Source organism: Ochotona princeps, chromosome 15 (genome assembly GCF_030435755.1).
Source record: "Ochotona princeps isolate mOchPri1 chromosome 15, mOchPri1.hap1, whole genome shotgun sequence".
Taxonomy (NCBI): Eukaryota; Metazoa; Chordata; class Mammalia; order Lagomorpha; family Ochotonidae; genus Ochotona; species Ochotona princeps.
This window is the reverse complement of record NC_080846.1, coordinates 51,578,878-51,600,008: the sequence shown is the minus strand read 5'-3', so window position 1 is coordinate 51,600,008 and position 21,131 is coordinate 51,578,878. Positions and strand designations below refer to the sequence as shown.

The following is a 21,131-nucleotide window of genomic DNA, read 5'->3' as shown; positions in this document are numbered from 1 at the left end:
AGGAGGGGCCCAGAAGCCGGCTGCGCCTTGGGCTGCAGACCTCGAGCAGGGGGCTCCGAGCCTTGAGGAGTGGGGAGAGCTCTGCGTTACCTCCTCCTGCTCCAGCCAGCGCTTCCTTCCCAGGAGGCTGCAGGTGCTGGCAGGATGAGTGGGTGTGAGGGGAGGGTGGGAGGGGTGCTGACGGGGCTGCATCTCCCCTGGTTTGGTGGGTAACGTGGGTTAGACAGTGGTGGGAGGTGGGGTCCAGGCTGACACACTGTGGGTGGTTTCAGACATTTCTGGTGGCTGTGGGAGGAGGCACACACATGCATGGGTACATATGTGCAGACACACACACTCGCTGTTTTCCAACACATCCTGTGGTCTCCTCTGGAGGCACAAGTCTCCAGCCCCCACAGGCTGGGAGGTATGTCTGAGGCTGACAGAGTGGTGGTCACTCCCCAGCCAGGGCAGGTGACACAGTTGGCAGTCAGCCCTACAGGTGTCCAGGTAGGGCACAGACCACAGTGACCCTGGTCCTCAGCAGTGGGGGGGCACTAGCTCACCCCACAAAAGCAGGGCAAGGGCTGCTGTGGGGGTACAGCGGGTTAAAGGCACTGCTTGGGACACTGGCATCCACTATGTCAGGAACTGGTTTTAGTGCTGGCTGTTCTGCTTCCGGTCCAGCTCCCTGGAAGCAGTGGACGAGGGTCTGAGTCCTCGGGCCTCTGCTCCCCAGGTGGGAGACCAAGATGGAGTTCCTGGCTCCTGGCTTTGGTTTGGTCCAACCCAGACTATTTTGGGGAAGTAAACCAACAGGTGAGAGATCTTTTCTCTTTCTCTCTCTAGTGTGTTTCCAATTCTCTTTCTCGCTCTGCCTTTCAAGTGAATGGATCCATACGAAAGAAAGAAACAAAGAAAGAAAGAAAGAAAGAAAGAAAGAAAGAAAGAAAGAAAGAAAGAAAGAAAGAAAGAAAGAAAGAAAGGACATGGACACACGACATGCAGGTTCCCCAGTTTATTGGAAAGTGGGAGAGTAGAGGTCAGCCAGGGGAGGCAGGGCCACCGTAAGTCTGCCTTTCCTCTGGGAAGTGGCTGGAGACCGCCACATGGGAAGTCCCTCTCCAGCAGGATAAGAAGTGGGCACCAGCCAGGTTTGGCGGGGGGATGTATTCTCAGAACACAGTTTGGGGGCAAAACCCGGGCACACGTCTGTGCTCAGCTGGTGCGGGGGCAGCGACGTGGCGGGTGGGTATAAGTAGCTTCTCCGGCTCGCTTCCTGCCCACCTAGCACCTGCCCTGGCAGAAGGAAGTGCCTCCGCAGGAGGTGTTGAGCTGGCCGCAGGGCGCGCACAGGCCAGTACTCACGGCCACGTTCCCGGTGCAGGGGGCGCTGCACACGCTGCCTGTCACTGGCCGGGAGCCTGACACGCACAGGTCCCCGCACACGACCCCACCCCGGGAGCTGCTGACACCTGTGAAAGCAAGGACAGGGTCAGCAGGGCCTGGAAGGTGAACTCTCCACCCACCCCCTCCTTTGGAGTGGCTTGTGCAGCACTCCTGGGAAGGCTGCCTGCCAAGACCTTCACTTCCAGTTCTAGAGGTGGGGGGAGGGTCATGGATCTGAGTTCCGTGGCCTTGAACTAGACCCTTCCTCATGCTGGGACTCAGTATCCTCACCTGTTCTTGGGGAGGGGGGTTCCACTGAGCACCCTCTGAGCCCTCCCCTACCCCTGCGCCTGGTCTCTCTTGCTGCAGCCTCAGCCAAGTCCCGTGGGATGGCACGGGACAGGAAGCACCTCTCCAGCATCTGTCTAGGGAAGCCTTAGTGTTACCCCACCTAAAGCTCTCCATACTCACAGACGTTCACAGCACCAACACCTTCACACAGCCTGAGTGGGCAAATGGGAAAGGAAGGAAATTAGTATGAGACCATCAGATGTCCTCTGGGTGCCAGCACAAGAGGGGGATGTGTTGTCTAGTGAACAGAGGGGAAGAGGCATTATGGTCCCTCTGTGCCCCTCCTCTGGTTGCCTTTATGCAGTTACAGCCTGTGCAGCCACAAATGGCAGACCAGTTATGGGACAAGCTTAATTGTAGGCAGGGCAAAATCCAGTTCGGCACAGGAGGCCAGGATGAGCTTGGTCAGCAAAACAGACAGCATGTGGATCTTGGGACATAGGTGGCCTGACTGGAGGATGTTCTGAACCCAGAGATAGGGTCCTAGTAGGATGCCAGTGCACATGTTGATCTTGGCCTTGAAATAAAGCAGATGTGCCCAAGTCATGGTCCTCTAGGTACTGGGAGCCTAAAAGCCAAGAATCTATAGTGGGGCTGGTTTTCTGGGACTGATAATGGGATGTTAAGAGGTGGCGAGTGGCTTGGGGAAGAGGGGGCCCTGTGCCATTGGAGTTTAGGGTTAGCAGGGTAGGGCCTCACCTGTGCTCCTCGCCCTCCAGCAGGCGGCGGTAGGTGGCGATCTCAATGTCCAGGCCCAGCTTGGAGTTCATCACCTCCTGGTACTCCTTGAGCAGGCAGGCCATGTCCTGCTTGGCCTTCTGCAGGGCCTCCTCCAGCCCTGCCAGCTTGCAGCGGGCGTCGCTCAGGGCTGCCTCACCCTGCTGCTCAGACTGGGTCACAGCTGCCTCCAGCTTGGTGTTCTGGGGGAGCAGGGAGACGTTGGGGAGGAGAGGGTAAATTCAAGTTTCTTGAAACTTCAGCCAGATCCAATCCGATCTTTTGATGTCAACCTTGGAGTGTTATGTCTCCAATCAGCTTCTCACCCTTCTGTCCTGTTCAGTTCACACACACAGACACACACACACGCCAAGAGAATCAAGGCTCAATTGGCATTCTCCATCTCCCTGACTTTCCAGAATTTCAGCCTAGCCCTCCTTTTTCTCTTTCGACACTGAGGCTGGGCCAAGCTCCCGTACCTGGCACTTGGCATTCTCCACCTCGGCCGTCAGCCTCTGGATCATGCGGTTCAGCTCATTGATCTCCTCCTTGGTGCGGCGCAGGGTCTCTCCGTGTCGGATCACTGTGGCCTTCATCTCCTCGCACTGGAGGGGAAGCACAGGGGTCCCCAAGGCTCAGCACACTGCCAGGGTGACTCGGGGAAACAGCACCCCTCAGGTGCACCCACACACTCAGCAGGTGCACCCACACACTCAGCAGGTGCACCCACACACTCAGCAGGTACACTCATGCACAGCAGCCCTGCCCTGCCCTGCTGAAGGCCATCAGCCTCCTCAGGGACCAGAACGCCAGCCTTTCTCCTTGTCCCTCCCACGGTCACATCCTGTGCTGCTCACCTTGCTGCGGTACCAGGACTCGGCCTCGGCCCGGCTGCGGGTGGCAATGTCGTCGTACTGAGCCTTGATCTCAGCGATGACGCAGTCCATGTTGAGGTCCCGGCTGTTGTCCATCTTGACCACAACCGAGGTGTCTGAGATGTGGGCATGGAGGACGCGGATCTCCTGCAGAGGGGGGCATGGGGGGAAGCAGAATGGCGACCGTGTCACATGGAATTCTGCTCATTGGCCGATGCCTCACCAGCCTTCCCTGTCACCCCGGACGTCATGTGAAGTCTCCTATCATGTCTGGGGTAGAAGCAGTTGAATGAAATCTGTGTAACTCTGCCCAGATAGGACATGACTTTAGGGAGGAAACTCAGCTGTTCTCCACTGCTGGCTTCTGTCTGGGCAAGGTGGCAAGGGGTCCTATCAGGGCCCACTTGGAGCCGAGAGCACCTCACCTCCTCATACAGCTGTCTCAGGAAGTCGATCTCCTCGGTCAGGGCCTCCACGTTGGCCTCCAGGTCTGACCTGCGCAGATAGGCGCAGTCCACGTCCTATATGGGAGGGAATGTGGGGTAAGAGAAGGGTGAGGCCAACTCTCTGGGATAGACCCTGGGGAACCTGCTGGCATGTACCAGGGACCCTGGCACAGGCTGGAGCAGGCACTCACCTTCTTCAGGGCCACGAACTCGTTCTCCGCTGTGGCCCGGAGGGCAACTTCCTCTTCGTACCTGAGGTGGGCAAGGAAAGCAGGCACTCCTCTGAGCAGCTGTGAATCTGGGCAGAATCCCAGCCCCTGTCTGCTGAGGAATCCGTACAGGGTCGGGGAGGAGCCAGGCAGATGTGGGTGGTAGTGGGGCATTGAAACACCTGCTCCTGTGGCATCCCTGGGCCACTTGGGTAGCAGGTGACAGATGGGAGGAGCTCGAAGCTGTGTGCGCATGTGCATCGTGGGGGTGGCTACTTCTCTCACATTTCCTTTTTGTCCAAAACCACTCTGTCTCCCAACTTCACCCTCAGTCTTTCCCTCGTGGCCCTACTGCTTGCTCCTGTGGGTGGGAGGACCCGCTCAGGGACTGAGGGAGGGAGTATGGAGGACTCAATGGCTGAGGCACTGAAGGGTACCGGCTCTCCCACATCCCCAAAGCTGGCGCCTTGGGAGTCTGCGGTGCTGAATCCCATTGTGTGTCTCATTTAGGAACTGAGGGTCCAGACACATGGCCCCTTCCCCAGCACACTGCAAACCCCATAAGGAGAGGAGCTACATCTGCTTGAACTTGGATAGCTGGCTGTTTGGGCTGAATGTAGGAGTGAGCTGAAGCTGAAGTATATCTGAGACGCTGAGGGTTGGACCACAAGGGGCCAGGGAGGATGCATTCTGAGCAAGGTGTCAGCATCATTGCCTGGTCCCTGAGCATCCACACCCCAGAGGGCCAGGGTCCTACCCACCCACCACTGGGAGCCTTTGCTTGGAAGAATGGCAGGGAGTATGGGTTCGTTCCCACTCTCAGGCACAGACTCATGCTCCCAGGCCCTTCCCCAGTCAGCTCCCTTGGCCACACTCACTTCTTCTTGTAGCCCTCCAGCACCTCCTGCACGTGGTTGAGCTCCGAGGACAGCCGCCCGCTGTCGGCCTCCACGCACTCGGCCTCCCGCCGCAGTGTCTCGATGTAGCCCTCAAACAGTGGCTCCAGGTTGCTCTCGCAACACTTGCGGTTCTGGTAGAACTGCCACTTGGTCTCCAGGAGCTTGTTCTGCTGCTCCAGGAAGCGCACCTGCCATCCAGAGACACAGAGCCTGAGTCCCTCCTTGCAGAATCAGAGGACCATAGAAGGATGGGGATCCTGGCTCCCGGACCAGAAAGCTCCCTGACTCTCTGACCCAGTGTCCTCCCTAGTGGCAGTTTTGTCACTTATCAGGGTACCATCTGGACATTCTTCTTGATAATTCATTTTCCTCTGCTCTAAGACACTGCACCAGGTGTCCTGGAGGAGTTCCAAACCATGCTAGATGCCGGCTGTTCCACATAGGACATTGTACCCTTGGACAAAGCACTTGAGCCCTGGGCGTCAGGCAGAGGCCACAGCTCATGTTGCTATGAGGATCAAATCAACCTTGGCACACCAAGCCTTCCTACCGCACCAAGCTGGGTGTGCAAACGCACAGGGGTCTCCTTGGGAAGACCGACCATACAGGTTGGAATGTAAAGCAAGTGTTGATTGGCTAGACCTTACTACAACAGGACAATTAGCAGCAGCAGTGTCAGCAATGCCTGGGCCCCATCACCATCCTACAGCTGAGAAGTGGGAGTTAGAGCTGCAGAGTGAGAGCTTCCACACGGAGCTTCCGCCCTGCCCTGGCCCCCTGCTGTGTTTCAGTCTCAGACTGCTAGAGAGCATTTTACACCTGTCTCCTTCCCCCGCTGCAAGGTAAACTCAGGTCTCAACTTGGAAACCTCTGTCAGACAGCCTTGCTGTACTCCTGGTAAGTCCTTTCTCGTGCTGCCCTCAGTCTCACATGCTGTTAGGAGCTCCAGAGTATCTCCTCGTTTTGTTTAATTTTTTCGGTTCTGCCTCCCTGAATGGGGCTGGGGGATGTCTCTCTTGAGGTTGGCTACTGAGCTGCTCCCAATTAGGACCCTTGGTCTCCAGCTCCCCTCACACCCCTGCAAGGTGGTAGCCTGCCTTAAGGGAAGGGGGCCATGGACTTGAACTGGATTCTGTCTGGGTAAATGGTTTCAGTCAAGTCCAGACTGCACACACTGCCTGCCTTCCCAACCTTCCCGCAACCCTCTGCTACAGGGACTGGGCCACTGCTTGCTGCAGATTGCGAGCTCAGGCACCAGGGCTTGGACAAGCTGTTGTGGTCCTGCTCAGGGATCCAGGCACCCATGGAATGGAAATAGCTCCATGCCGTCCATGAGATCTGCTTCCAGGGTCGCTCTTGCTAACCCTGCTCTTGACAGGAGGAGCTCCTCCTGGCTATACAAGCAACCATTTGGCTCCAGATGGCTTGTACATTCACCTGGTGACCTCTTGATTACAAGGCAATGCTACCCCCACCGCTAAAGGCTCTGTCCTTGGTCCTGCTGAAGTCTGGCCAGTTTCTCCAGCACCATGCTGGCAGACGCTGATTCTATTCCTATTTCTCTGCCTCCTCTCTCCTGTGCCCCAGGAGTTTCCATGGCAAGCACTCCCCTTCCGACTCCCTTCATTCAGTGCCCAGCCCAAGTTCTCCATGTCAGTCGGAATGCAGGCAGGGCGCGCTCCAGGGCACCAACCTTGTCGATGAAGGCTGCGAACTTGCTGTTGAGACACTTGATCTGCTCCTTCTCCTCGTGTTTGACGCACTGCGCGTTGGGGTCGATCTCCAGGTTGAGGGGCGTCAGCAGGCTCTCATTGACAGACACTGTGGTGATGCAGGGGGCGCTGGGCCCGCACACGCCGCCTGAGCGGTAGCCGAAGCTGCGTCCACAGGAGCCGGCGCGGAAGCCCCCGCACACGCTGCGGCTGCCGAAGCCCCCGGTGAGGCCGCGGTAGCAGGAGATGCCGCGGTAGGGGGCGGCGGTGATGCAGCAGCGGCCGGGCCGGGGTCCGCAGGCCGAGGCGCAGCTGAAGGCGCGGCCGCAGTAGGATCCACAGGTCATGCTGATGGTTGCGAGATGCCTGGACTGTAGTGAGAAGGTGGCAGAGGCTGGAGCCGAGGGCTTGTGCTCGCTGAGCTGTGCGGCAGGCCCTTATATGCCCCGGGAGCCGCTGGCAGTTAAAGAGGTGCAAAGAGGCAGGAGCTGTATTTTATGGGCTTGGCATCAGCCCGGCCACTTCAGCGGCAACCTAGCTTGCCTCCTCGGTGTGGCTGCGTCAGCAATCGCTGGCCACGAGCCCCGTTTCATCTTCAAAGCCCTTTACAAGCTTCCTCCTCGTGCGGCCCCTCCCGTGGGCACTGGTGTGAGAAAAGGGCTGCAGGTGGCATGGGTCAGATGCCAGGCTCTGAGTGGCAGTGACCTGGGTGGAGCCTGTGCCCAGATCCCTTTTCTAGAAGCTGGGATGGGTTCCCTGGACCCCCAGCCCGTTTCCAGGGTGTAGAAATGGCTGCCGTGTCCTTTCCAGGGAGTGGGCTGTGCCCAGCACGGCTCCTTCTTCAGAATGATCTCACTTTTCCTGTCGTGAAGTTCATGGGCCAGTGGGAAGCAGGATGAGTTTATTTTGTGCAAAATCTTTCCAGATTTATTTTTATTTGAAAGGCAGAGTTATAAAGAGAGGAGGACACACACACACATGCATACGCACACAGATTTTCCCAACTGCTGGTTCACTCCCCCAAATAGCCACAATGGTCAGAGCTGTACTGATCTGAAGCCAAGAGCCAGGAGCTTCTTCCGGGTCTCCCACATGGCTGCAGGGACCCAAGGACTTGAGTCATTCTCTGCCATTTCCCAGGCCATAAGCAAGGAGCTGGATGAGAAGTGGAGCAGCTGGGACATGAACTGGCACCCGTTTAGGATGTTGGTGCTACAGGCAGACGCTTAGCTCACTGTGTCATGGTGCCTGCTCCACCAAACCTTTGGACCTACAGACCACATTCTCCTTTCCTATCTGTAAGGTGCCCTTCCTCAGTGCCAAAGCCAGTCCCTCCTTTGTCTGTTTTATGCCAGAGTCTGGCTGGACAGAGCACCATCTCTAGCCTGGGGGAACTCCTCATGTAGGACACTTGCTAGGATCAGGAAAAACAGAGTGAGAGAGTTTAGGACAGAGCCAGGGCTACTTGTCACATTTCTGACTGTCACGGTTGGCGAGACACCCTGGAAATCAGGGAAGGCTTCTTGGAGGAGGCTGGGGATCTTGGAGAGAGAAGGATTGGAGTGGAGTTGCGTTGCAGTGAGAGGAGTCCAGCTCTGAGTTAGGGAATAGGCTGTGTCTGTTCACTCAAGCATCCCTCCAGGAAGTACTGACCCAGGCCTGCCAGTGGATGTGCTGTATGGTGCTAGGTCCCGGGAACTCTTCAGAGACCTGGGGTGATGGGAGGCAGGAAAGCATGGCAAGCACCTGGGTGGGTATGGGGTGGCACTCTGCCATCTGGCCAGTGACAGAGGGGAGGAGAAGGGGCAGGAGTTGGGAAGGTCCCTGTGGTTTCCAGGCTCAGGGCTTGGGTACTGGTAGGGAAGAGGGCGGGGTAGTACTTTTGGCTTTTGCTTCTGCAGGGGATCTCAGCAAAGGTCTTTTAAAAATAAAGATTTATTTATTTATTTGAATCTCAGAGTGATGGAAGGGAGGGAGGAAGAGAGAGAGAGAGAGAGAGAGAGAGAGAGAGAATATTTGATCCGCTGGTTCACTCTCCAACTGGCCGAAGCCAGGAGCTAGAAACTCCACCTGGGTCTCCCAGGTGGCTGCAAGGGTCCAAGAACTTGAGCCATCTTCTGCTGCTTTCCCAGGGACATCAGAACGGAGCCAGCTTGGTAGCGGGGTAGGCAAGATTTCAACTAGTACTCTAATATGGCAAGTTCCTGGGGCCACACACAACAAGGACTTGGTATGTGTGTGCCCACTAGTGAAAACGAAGTGCATTGTTCAGGGGTGCAGGCACCTGGGTCCCGAAACGGCACCACTTCCTCCCCTTCCCGGACCTGCTTGCTATGCTACATGTGAGGAGTGGGTGCTGAGCTCTGCGCATCCTTTTCGGGTCAGGGTGAATGACAGCTTCAATGGTGGGACTGAGGGATCCCACCAGGAGGTGCTGAGCTTGGCCAACACTGGGGGGCAAAGGCTTTTATGAGCCTCTGTGGTGGGGATGACGCTTGGATGGGTGGTGCCCGACCCAACCGCCACCCAGCACTGGCTAAAAATAGCCGTTTCCACACCCTCTGCAGCCTCACCTTTTGCTCTCCCTGGTGACTTCTGTGGGTGGGGAGGGGTGTGTCCTGCAGTGGGACCTTCGGTGGCAGTGGAAGGACTATCCCCTGTAGGAGTTTAGGGGTGCAGCAGGCGCCACCGGGGAATTCAGTGGCTGAGCCCCACCCATCACACGCTTTGCACTAGTTTCTGGGTCTCTGCACTCCTGTCTGGGCTGCAGTTGTGGCACAGGGGCTTCAGGGTGGCGAGTGGGCAGTTGCCACACACGGGAAGTTTGGGGGTGGCTAACTGGCTGATCTGGGTTGGGGGTGGGGAGGGCTGGTCCTTGTTGCTAAACCTTCGCCAACTCAGACATCTGTCAGACATCCCAGAAACAGCCAGTCTATCTTTCCTCTTGTCTCAGTCCTTTCTGGAAGGTTCTGGGTGTGCTGCGGGTATGGTGCGAGTTCAGGGTCATGTGTGAAAACCATCCTCTGCCAGTGTTCCCATCACTGCATCTCCGTCCCCCAACCAGGTTCATCTGTCTCAACTCAGTGACCTTGGTGTAGGGCTGAGTACAGACCCACACAGTGGCTTGGCGGAGCTGTTAGGATCGGAGCCGGTGGCTGCACGGACCCCAGAAACACAAACCAAGGTGTGAAGGCCTACGTGGCCCCCTCTCTGCTTGTATTTCCTGGATCCTTACTTGTGTAGTTGGAGCAGCAGAGCCACATCTGGCTGGGCGGGGGGAGGATGCTACCCTGCTTCCTGCCCTCCACCTTCCCAGTCCCTGTGACTCCGTACAAACACCATGGCTGGGTGTGGGTGCTATGTGGCCGGCACCCAGTGTCCTAGGCCAGTAGGGATGTCTAGGGTGGCAGGAAACAGCCACCAACTTTACAAGGCCCCTGCGGTCACTCCAGGAAGTCCTAATTAGAGCAGCTGTTTGCAAATGGGCCAGAACAAAGAGAGATGGACAGGAAGCTGACAAAGGGCCAGCCTCAGCCACCTTCCACCCACTGGCTCCTGCCCTGACCACGGACCCATAAAGCTTCGGCCCGAGCCTAGGGCTGCTGTAGTGACTGAGCCCAGCACCCTGAGCCACACTGCCATGGGAGACTGGCAGGGTCCTGGCTGCCAGGGATGACTGTTGGCCCTGTTGGCCAGGGAACCTGACCCTCACCTACCGCCACAGGCCAGGAGTGGACCTTCTTTCTTGCCATGTAGGGCTGCCTGTCTAGTTGCTAAGGGTTACCTGACTTTTGTCATTTCATCTTGCCTTTCAAATTTATGGGCCTCAGGATTCTTTTTTTGTTCCTTCTTAATGGATTTTAAAATTGTTTATTCAGGCCTGGTGCGATGACTCAATTGGTTTATGCTCCCTTGCACACGCTGGCATCCCATATGGGTGCTGGTTTGTGTCCCTGCTGCTCCACTTTCCATCTAGCTCCTGGATTATGGCCTTGGAAAGCAGTGGAAATAGACCAAATCCTTGGTTCCCAGCACCCACATGGGTGACCCAGAGGAGGCTTCTGGCTCCTGGCTTCACACCTGTTTACCTCTGGCCTTTGTGACCATTTGAGGAGTGGACCAGCAGATGGAAGATCTTTCTGTCTCTCCTCTCTTTAAATTTTCCTTTCTGATAAAAATAAATAAATCTTGAAGAAATTTATTTGTTCACCCATTACATAATTGATTTGAGAGACAGAGAGTGCTCCCACCTGCTGGTTTACTCCCCCACTCATCTGCACAGTCAGGGCTGGGCCAGGCAGAAGCCAGAATAACTTGGAAGGCAGCCCAATTCTCCCAAGTGAGTGGCCAGGCCCTGTCTACTGAAGTCATCCTGGCTGCCTTGGATCTGTGTTAGTAGGAAACTGGGGTCAGGAGCCCAGGGACTCCAATGGGAGTTGCAGGGGGTACTTAACTGCTGGGTTTGACAACCACTCACTTGATGAGTTTCTGATAAAGGAATCTGTGATGAACCCAAGTCATGCATTTTTGTGCATGTCGGCACATGTAGCTTCAAAATACATTTCTGGAAGTGTGGAGTTGCTGGGTCCTAGGGGACAGTCTGGGTCCTGGCTATGTACCTGTGCAAGGCCCAGGTGGCTGTGGACACCATGTGGACAGTGCGGGAAGATGGCAAGCAGGGCTGAGTTCTCTGCAGTGGAGTTGGAAGATTTGGAAGTCAGGACCCCAGGAGAGGGTAGTTCATCTCCGCTAACCCTCGGTACTTTGGGATCCCCAAGCTTCGGTGAAGGCGAGCTGGGCTGGTGCCCACGGAGGCTCCTAGGAGGCACTGAGAAGGCTGGTGGGCCCTGGCTTCTTCCCACAGACATAACACGAGGAGTCCTGTGCCTTTGCTCATGCTTAACCTCCCCATCCTGGCGCTTCTGGCTTTGCCTTCTGTGTCAGAGCTCATCATACAACCAGGTTGACAGCTTGGAGGTTCTAGTTCAGTGTCACGCAGTCCCTTAGGAGCATGGTCTCTGGTAGAAGCTGACATGGCGGAGTGTCTTTGTGGGGACGACCACACAGTGAGAAGCTGGGCTCAGCTGATGTTTTCAATAATCTGTTCTCTCGGGAACCACCTCCTGAGAGTGCTACTCCAAGGACCCAAGGACCTCCCACTAGAATCCCCACCCCAGATGCAATCATTTCTTCTTCAAGTCTTCACCCTTAATTCATCAATTCTTTTTTTTCTCTAAAAGATTTATTTATTTTTTTTGGAAAGGCACATTTGCAGAGAGAAGGAGAGACAGAGAAAGACCCTCCCATCCACAGATTCACTCCCCAAATGACTGCAATGGCTAGAATTGAGCTGACCCAAAGCCAGGAGCCAAGAGCTTCTTTTGGGTCTCCTGCATGGGTGCAGGGTCCCAAGGCTTCGGGCTGGCCTCTACTGCTTTCCCAGGCTGTAAGCTGAGAGCTGGATTGGAAATGGAACAGCTAGGACACAAAACTGGCCCCCATATGGAATCCAGGCATTTGCAAGACGAGGATTTGGCCATTGAGCCATTGTGCCAGGCCCAATTAATCAATCCTTAACCTAAAGCTTCAGAATTTAGATGCTGGCATGAGTCTGGGATCCCATCCTGCTCCACCCGTAATAGCAGTAAGGTATACCTCGCCTAGGATGGCAGGGGTGGAGCTGCCAATGGGCCCAAGGAGTTAGAGGCTCTTTGGGGAAAGTCCAGCCCATGCCAGGCTCGGAAGGAGTTTGTGAAGGTCTGAGGGTGGAGATGGGAAGACACAGGATTGCACACTGGGCATGGATGTACCTCAATGCTGAACTTGAGGTATGCTCCAGTGAGAGGACAAAGATGACCACCTGTAGAGCCGTGTTGTGAGACGTTGCAGTTTCTGGCCAGGTGTTGGGAGCGGAGAGCTAGAATGGGCTCTGTTGTCAGTCGGTGGAGCAGCTGCAGAGAAAGCCCAATGCAGGCACGGTGTGTAGCTTAATGGCAAGATACTCATTTTCCACATGCAGCTGCCTGGGTTCGAATCCTGGCTGTAACTCCTGACTCATGCACACCCCAGGAGGCTGTGGGGATGGCTGCAGCTACTCAGAGGGAGGCTTGGATTGAGAGCCTGGCTCCCAGCTTTGGCCCTGTCCCGGTCACTGGGGGCATATGGGGAGTGAACAAGTAGGTATAGGAGAGCTCTCTTTGCTTGATTAAGAAATGAATGGAAATTTAAGAATAAAAGCAAAAAGAAGAAAATCAAAATCCGATATTATCCACTGATAAACTCTAGAAAGTTGAGTGGTGTTCCTAGCTACTAGAGACACTTACAAAAAGCCAAAAGTACTTCATAAAAAAGTTAATAACAATCAACAAGGAAGAAAATTGAAGATCACATCCTTAGGACAAACAAACAACAACAAAAAGGGATGTATTTGTAATACTTACACAATACCCCAGGAACATGCTATCTGTCGGGGACCCTGGGATGACATTGGGTGGCCATGCCCCATCTCTGGGTGCTGAGGCAGTTGGGTTGCCAGGTGCAGCCCTCTTCCCTTCTCTCCACACTTTCCCCAGATACAAGAAGAAGGAAGGAGATTAGAGGCAGTTGTCTCATCCACTCCCCCCTACCAAATTCCTCGACCGCCCTAACTGGTGGTCCACATGGGCATGTGTCCTTCCCAACTATGTAAACATCATAAAAATCAAATGAATTTATTCTTGAAAACAGAAAAAGAATAATGTGAAAGTTTCATGAAAAAGGAGATAAGAAAACCTGGTTAAACAACACTGTATCACATTCAGGAATACGGCCACCTCATGTTCTGAAGATACAAGTTCCCTTCAGTGAATTTGCAGGTTCGAAGTGCCGTTCCAATTCCAGCTGGACTGAGTTCTTGGTTTCCGGCCTCAGCCTTGGCCGTGATGCACGTTCGGAGGGTAGAGCAGGAAGCCCAGGAGGAAGCTAATCGAGGGTCTGTGTGGGCAGATCACAAAAGTGACCACAGACAGGTGTGGCTCGTCCAGGCTCCTTAGAGAGATGTGGGTCAGAAGCAAGGGGGATAGCTCTAAGCACGCATGTGTTTATTATCTTTTGTTTAAAGGAAAACAGAGCGAGTTATCCCATTCACTGGTTGATCCTCCCAATGTCCACAATGGTTAGGGCTGCAGTCAGGAACAAGGAACACAACCCAGGTCTCCCACATGGGTGGCAGGAGCCCAATCCCTTCAGCCGTGGCTATTGCCTCCCATGGTGCACATTAGCAGCAAGCTGAAATGAAACACGGAGCTGGGACTCACACCTGGGCAGTCTGATATGGGTGTGGACACATCAACAAGTAGACCAGATGCCTGCCCCCTGCAAGTGGTCTTCCTACCACCCAAATGGCAAAGGCCAGGCAGGCAACGTTAACTACTGACAGGTAGGGAGAGGAAGGGGGAAGGGCGCCTGGCGTGTTGTGGGAGAGTGGGGCTAGCATCTGCCGGTGACATAGCTACACGGTGTCGCTGTGGACACAGGCTGTGCAGCTCCTGGCCCAGCAGCTACTCTTGGAGGGAAGTAACACAGCACGCAGGCAAGGGATCAGACTAGTGACTATGGCCTGATCTGAAGCAGAGGAGATTGGAGGCCAGCAAGGTGACCCCAGGTGGCACGGTCAGGGACATAAGGTGGGAAGTGCAAACTGGGGAGCAGGGCACAGAAGGTAGACAGGACAAAGTGGGTACATGGACTTTAAGAACAGGTGAAACCCAGGGCGGACTATCTCTGCTCAGTACCTGGCCCCGGCTCTAGCTTCTTGTTAATGCAGAGCCCAGGGTGGGGGCGGGAGGGTAGCAGGGATGGCTCAAATGGTTAGGTTTCTTATCACCCCTGTGGAGCTCGGATGGAGTTCATGGCTCCAGCCCAGCCCAGCTCTTGTGGGCATTCTAGAAATGACAGCATATAGAATCTATCTCTCTTTCTCTATTCCACTCACACACACACACACTCATGAACAAATAAGCAGCAGGGTTTTTAAAGCAAGATTTATCTGTTTTTATTGGAAAGGCAAATTTACAGAGGGAAGGAGAGACAGAGAAAGATCTACCCGCTGATTCACCCCCCAAGTGGATGCAAAGGCTGGAGTTAAGCCGATCCGAAGCCAGGAACCAGGAGCTTCTTCTGGGTCTCCCACATGAGTGCAGGGTTCCAAGGCTTTGGGCCGTCATCCATGGCTTTCCCAGGCCCTAAGCAGGGATCTAGATGGGAAGTGGAGCATCCGGAATATGAACCAGCACCCAGTGGGATCCCGGCACATGCAAGGTGAGGATTTAGCCACTGAACTATCGAGCTAGGCCCAAGAACAAGGTTTCTATGCCATGGAACACTCTGGAAGTGCTGCTACAATCTTTATACCCTTAAGGTCTCTGGTGTTTGTGTTCCGGCAGGGTCCTCTGGGAGTAAGAGAGGAGAGAAGTGGAGGGGACACAGGAAGACAGTGCACAGTGCTGGACTCAGCTCTCTGCAACAATGTGAAGATGAAAGGAAGCAAAAAGTGAACTAAAGTGTCCAAGGGCTGCTGAGAATGATGGGCTGGGGAAGTGGGGTGCCTTCAGCTGTCTACCCTGAGCCCTGGGTGCCTGGGAACATGGACCCCGGAAGTCTGGGAATGAGGCTTGTCAAGGTGTGGGGGTGAGCTGGCAGGTGGGCAGGAGAGTGGGGCCAAGTTAACATAAGGAGGGTGGTGGTTGAGGGCCGACCAGGGTAAGCAGGGAAGAGCCAAGGTATTGCACAACCTGGGGCGGGAGTGGGATGGGGGAAAGTTTCTTGCAGAAAAAGGGTTTTGCCAGATGGCAGCTTGGGATACCTACTGACAGCAGGCAAGGGCGCCCTCCAGTGGCAACCCTGGGGAGCTGTGACTGCAGCCCAGGGTTGAGTCTGTGAAATGGGACGTCTATTGCATAGGCGTGGTACAGCTGGCAGAGCGCCCGGAAGAAGGCAGGAAAGGGATAATTACAAGTGTTTAGGGCCAACTTTACTTCCTGTTTGTCCGCTGAAACTCCTTGGCAACACTTCCACCGCAGAGGGGGAGTCTAGAGGGTGCTATGTCCCTCCTGCCACCTCCCCCTCCAGTCTGTGTCGTTCACCAAGGGCAGGGGACTGTAGCCACATCTGGCTCAGGCATGCAGGAGGTCCCAGAGTCAGATCTGGAGCTGGGTCCTTGCCATGTGGCATGATTGGTTCATCCAGTCTGACCCCTGCAGCCTTTCTCAGTAGCTCACAGTCAGCCCACGCGGATCCTGGACTTAGTGCCAGACTGCTCTCCCCAGGACATCTGCGTCTTGTGCAGGTCTCAGAACTCGAGTGGGCGTACAGTAACCCCATGGACTTGTCCTGGCCTGCAGGGGTCCCTGGCAGCAGGGAAGGGGTTCTGACTAGTCATGCTTCCTCCTGTGGGGCGGGGCAGGGGGGCAGCATGGCCCGCTCTGGACTCCGTGGGGCTGTGAGTATTGTGGTCCACCTTGCTTTCAAGACTGTCGGCGTTTACTGTGTTGGGGCAGGGACTGTCACAGGCTCAGGGGCTGCCTCTGCTATTGGCTGTTGGCCCTTCCTGGGGTGGTCAGCTCCCCAGAGGTCCACTAGCTGTGCTGGCTCATGGCATTTGCCCCCCCCCTTCCGTGGCTTTGGGGGTGTTACTGGCAAATCTGACCCTTCCCATCCCCATCTCAGCTGTTCCCCAGGACTGTCTGGGCCTGTGACTGCAAACAAGGGGGGTGTGGCTGGGTCTAAGAGTGCCCTGTTAGAATGCAGAGTAGGGTGGGCACAATGTCATGTGCTCAGTTCTGGGCCTTGGCAGGGAAACAGGCCACACATAGGAAGCCGCCCCTGGTTCTCACGTGGCTCACTGGGATCACGTGGGTCCCCTGGCTTACGGGCTGTGTGCCTCGCAAGTTGTCTCTCTAGCGATCTAGAACTGCCGCCTGCCTCGCTCTCAGAGGCAAGATGCCCAGAGTTACTCCCTGCTATAGTTTTGACCTTCCTCCCCCCTTACCCTCCCCCATCCACATTGCATATATGGGGTACCTGACCCTCTCATTCATTTGCTCGTGGTGTAGGAGGTGGGGTCCTCGGGAGGTGATTGGGAGAGAAGGGTGGGACCCTGTGATGGTGGTGGTGGTGGAAGGGAGACCTGGGCTAGCTGGCTTGCTCGCCGTGTGACACCGTCCGCCAAACAGAGGCTAAGTGCTTGCTGCTGTCTGTCAGAACTTCGCGGTCTGCAGCATCAGCAGCCGTCTTTCCTTCTGTTCTTCACACATGCCCAGGTGTGGCCATGCGTGCAAGTGTGCGCTGGGAATGTGTTTGCCCCTGCAGCCTGTTGAGGTCTCCTCTCTGTGGGCAGCTACGCACCGCACCCTACCCCCTGCCCCTCGGAAACATGGCTTCCATCTCCCACCCTGTTCCCCTGTCCACGTTTTGTCCTGGTTGGAGATTCTTCTGCTTTCTCCTGTCTTAGCTGGTCTCAGTGCAGAAGCTTGTTAGAAGCAGGAGTCTAACTGACAGCAGTGACACTCCACAGATCTTGCATCAGGAAGGCCAGGGGCGTGGCACTTCATTGCACACGTGTAGTCTGACCCCAAACCTTTCTGTGTGGATGGCATATTTCTTGGGGTGACACTGGCTTCCAGTGCATTACACACGGTGCGGTTGATTGAGTGATGCAGTGACTCAGGGGCTACAGTGCAGCCTGGATAGGCCTCAGGATCCATTCTGGTGCCAACCCTTTCAGTTATGGGGTGGAAGAAGGCTCAGAGAGGGTACACGTGGCTGTCCTAATGCACAGCCAGTTCAAGGCCAAGATAGAGCCAGAGCCCCAAGTTCCTGTTTATTTCATTAGTTGAGAGGTATAGGGGCAAAGGTGGTTCCTTCTGTTGGTTCATGTCCTAAATGGCTGGGACTAGGAATCCCATCTGGGTCTCTGGTGCAGGTGACTGGGACCTGACTACTTGAACCATCAGGGCTGCCTTGCAGGAAAGCTGGAGTTGGGACCTGGAGCCAGGAATTGAATGTAGGCACTCCAAGGTGGGATGCGGGGGTAGCGGACCCTAACTGGGACTAAGTCCACCCAGACGTTGTTCTTCAAGGAGTTGCTGGAAGGTAACAGCAATGTTTCAAGTAGTCGGGGGCCCTGGCACCCACCTGCGAGACTGGAGCTGAGTTCCCAGCCCCCAGCCTTGGCCTGGGATGTTGCAGCATTTGAGTGAGTGGCCCAGTAGATGAGAACTCTGATCGTCTCTTCCTTTTTTGTATCTTTTTGCATCCCCAATGAATAAACAAAAATTTCAAAGAAAGGATACATTTATTTTGGTGCAAAAAGTACAAATTCATGCCTTTTCCATGAGGTTTTGGAAGACCTTTTGCTTATCTTTGGAGAGTGTCGTCAGCCTGCCCACTGAACATGTCTTGGTCTCCTCTGTCCCAGGCCCAGGGCAGGGTGGTCTTTTCTTGTCCTTTTACTGTGGCTTTTTCTGGGGAAGTGATGTGGTCTGTTCCAGTCATGACTGTGCAATGCCACGGTGATGTGGGCACATGTATGGCCAGTGGGATGCCCTTGGCCCTCTCTGTCCCTATGCCATAGCAGCCGGACACGTGCTAGGGAGTGGGTCCTCTGCTAGGTTGCCCCAGTGTTCTGGGTAGGTTTAGGAAGAAACAGGACACTGAAGCAGACACAGATATTCCCTGTCCACGCGGCTCAAAACTGATCCATTTGGCGGATTGGTGATGAGGCTGCTGGAGGGCCTAGGGTCGAGTCCTAACTCCACTTCCAACCCCAGCTTTCTTGTAATGCAGACCCTGAGAGGCGGTGGTGATGGCTTAACAACTGAGTCCCTGACACCCACATGGGTGACCTAGATGGCGTTCCTTTGCCCTAGTTCTGACTTGGCTAAGGGGAGTTAACTAGCAGCAAGAGATCTCTGTTTGTCTTTGTTTTGCTTGGACTATTTGTTGATGAAACATGGTCCAACACCCTGTCACACTTGGAGAGCATTGGCTGACCACATTCTGTGCTCGGCAGGCCCGTGACGAGGGCAGTGCTTTCTTGTTTTTCCATCTTGCTTTCCTATGGGCTTTGCTGAACTCTGCGTGTCCAGGACTGAGCTCTGGCACCCGCACACAGATGTGAAACCTGGACATCTGCTCTGCCTGTTTAGAGTACAGCACCCTTGGGCCCCTTGCACTGGGTGTCAACTCGAAAGCCATCATTCAAGATGTCAACATGCTCTTCGTCATTTCTTGTATTCCTTCCCCCTTTTCTTTCTGTCTTCTCTTGGGTCAATGTCACTGCCATTCCTCTTTCCGTGTCATGGTGCAGCTTTGCTAACTGGAATGTCCATGTTGTGCACTCACAACCTATCTGCATCCCACTGCTTAGCTGATCTGGTCTCCATTCAGCCATCCACCCACTACTTCACCCATCACCGCCATCCCCAGCCCACCCACTTATCAGATGGCACTGTTTCTTCGTTGTCAGTAAAAGAAAGTCTCGGCTTTCTGGCCCCAGCCCTGCCTGTGTTTGCGACCCCACTTTGTGTCACCTGTATTCTGGCCACTTTTCACTGGCTACCTTCCCTGGATTGGGTTGCCTGTTCTTGCCTCCACTCTTTGGAACACAGTTTATTAGGAACTTCATTTTTGGTCCAAGGGCCATTTCCTTTGAATGGAGCCAGCGTCTTTGTATATCTCTACTAAGAGGACCCAATGCCTAGTACATTGTATAGGAGGTATCTGATTTTCTGACCCAGCTAGTAGAATGTAAGCCAGCTTGGAGCAGGAACTGGCTGTTGCCCACCTTGGGGTCACCACCATCCGGCATGTACGGGGACTAATAGACATTGGATAAGGATGGGTAAGTGCATGAACCAAACCAAGATCCCAGGATGAGAGGCAAAGATGGGCCTTCGGTGGCCGCAGTTGGTGTGGTCTTCCAACTGAAGGATTTGGCCAGGCATCGTCCCCTTGCCTTTGGGAACTGAACAGATCAGAGGATCCAAGCCGAGCTCTTCTCAGGATGTGATTCTGTTGGACACCCTCAGCCTGTTGCTGGTGTCAGTGAGAAATGGGAAGCAAAGCTGAAAGATACATCCTCTCGCCCTTCCAGTCCCTGGGGCCGAAGATCTCCCAGCATTTTTCTTTTGGTGATCTGTCTCACACTCTGCAAGGCTTCTTCTTGCAAAATAAGGAATGACAGTGTTTTTCAAAGCCCGGGGCTGTGCTGCACTGACCTGGCCTGGCCATGCGGTGGAGCTGCCCTCTATCCAGTGAGGGGTAAATGGACAAAGGGGAAAACACGCTTTGGTTGTAGTTGAGCCCTCTGGGGTTTAGGGAATGAGATTGGGTGTGGTGGAGGCAGCAGGATGCCCCCTCTCTCCACCTAGTACAGACGGCAGGGGGTAAGTTTATGTAGACAGGTGGAAAATGAACTGAAAGTCAGCGTGCTTTTATCATCAGCCAGAACCCCTAGTTCTAAACCGTATCTGTGATGAGATCTTGCCAAGGTGGGCAGTCTCCACCCACCCCTTCCTTCCTTCACCCCGGGTTGGAGGGGGCACACTCCTGAGACCACCATAATTGTCTCTTTCCTTAGCCACCAGCCATCTCTCCAGCGCCGACACAGCGGAGTGCCCTTGGCTGCCCAGGGTTCTTCTCACCCTGCATCGTGGCCCCTCCGGAAACATTGCACCATGAGACGCTGGCAATAGATAAGCAAGATGAGGTTGGAAATGTGTATTTGAGCTGCAAGTAACTGCAGCCAATTGAACTTATCCAGGACCAAGCCAGTCTGAGCCAGCCTGGGCAGGAGACTGCCCAACAGGACTGCTCCCTGTGGGTACAGATGAACTGCCTGACCCAGGCCTGTGACTTTGAGAACCTGATAATGAGACCTGCTGAGCAAAGCAGACAGTCTTTCCTTTGAATTAAAAAATCTACTTTCATCTACTTGAAAGGGAGAACAACACACACACACACACACACACACACACACACACACACAGATTTTTAATTACTGGTCCACTTCCCAAAAAACCCTAATCAGTGGGGCCAACCCAGGCTAATGCCAGGAGCTTCAAATTCCACCTGGGTCTTTTATGTTGGTGTCAGGGACCCAAGCACTTGAGCCATCATCTGCTACCTGCCAGGGTGCACATTGGCAACCACCTATCCAAAGTGGAGGAACTTGGGCTTGAATTGCACCCCACTGTGGGCTGTAAGTCCCAAACGGCAGTTTAATCCACTGCACCACCATGCCAGCCCAGCAGGAGCCACTTCTGGCTCACCCTGGTCATGAGCAATGTCAAGCCTTCTCTCCTGCACCTTTGTACAACTTGGTACCCTGAGTGGGTGTTCTGTCTAGGGTCGCTGCTCAGCTTCATGGTTGTCTCACATCCTTCCTGGCTAAAGGTCTTAGGTTAATCCTGACAAAGCCCAATGGACACAGGAAATGAACCAGTAAATATGGGATGTTGACAAAGAGAGGTATGTGCCCAAGTTGTTGGGACAAGAAGTGCGACTTGGGGACAGT

General features: G+C 54.7%; 1 protein-coding gene across 1 annotated transcript; it reads right to left on the bottom strand.

Annotated features, from left to right (window-relative positions):
- Positions 1–1,266: 1,266 nt before the first annotated feature.
- LOC131481996 (keratin, type II microfibrillar, component 7C-like) lies at positions 1,267–6,983 on the bottom strand. The gene is made up of 9 exons (XM_058673120.1): positions 6,559–6,983; positions 4,845–5,053; positions 3,949–4,009; positions 3,737–3,832; positions 3,294–3,458; positions 2,916–3,041; positions 2,419–2,639; positions 1,840–1,871; positions 1,267–1,454 (listed from the first exon to the last, which is right to left on the bottom strand). Exons 1-9 carry the CDS (start codon positions 6,922–6,924, stop codon positions 1,267–1,269), a joined length of 1,464 nt encoding a protein of 487 aa, XP_058529103.1. The 5' UTR covers positions 6,925–6,983.
- Between the last annotated feature and the right edge of the window lie 14,148 nt (positions 6,984–21,131).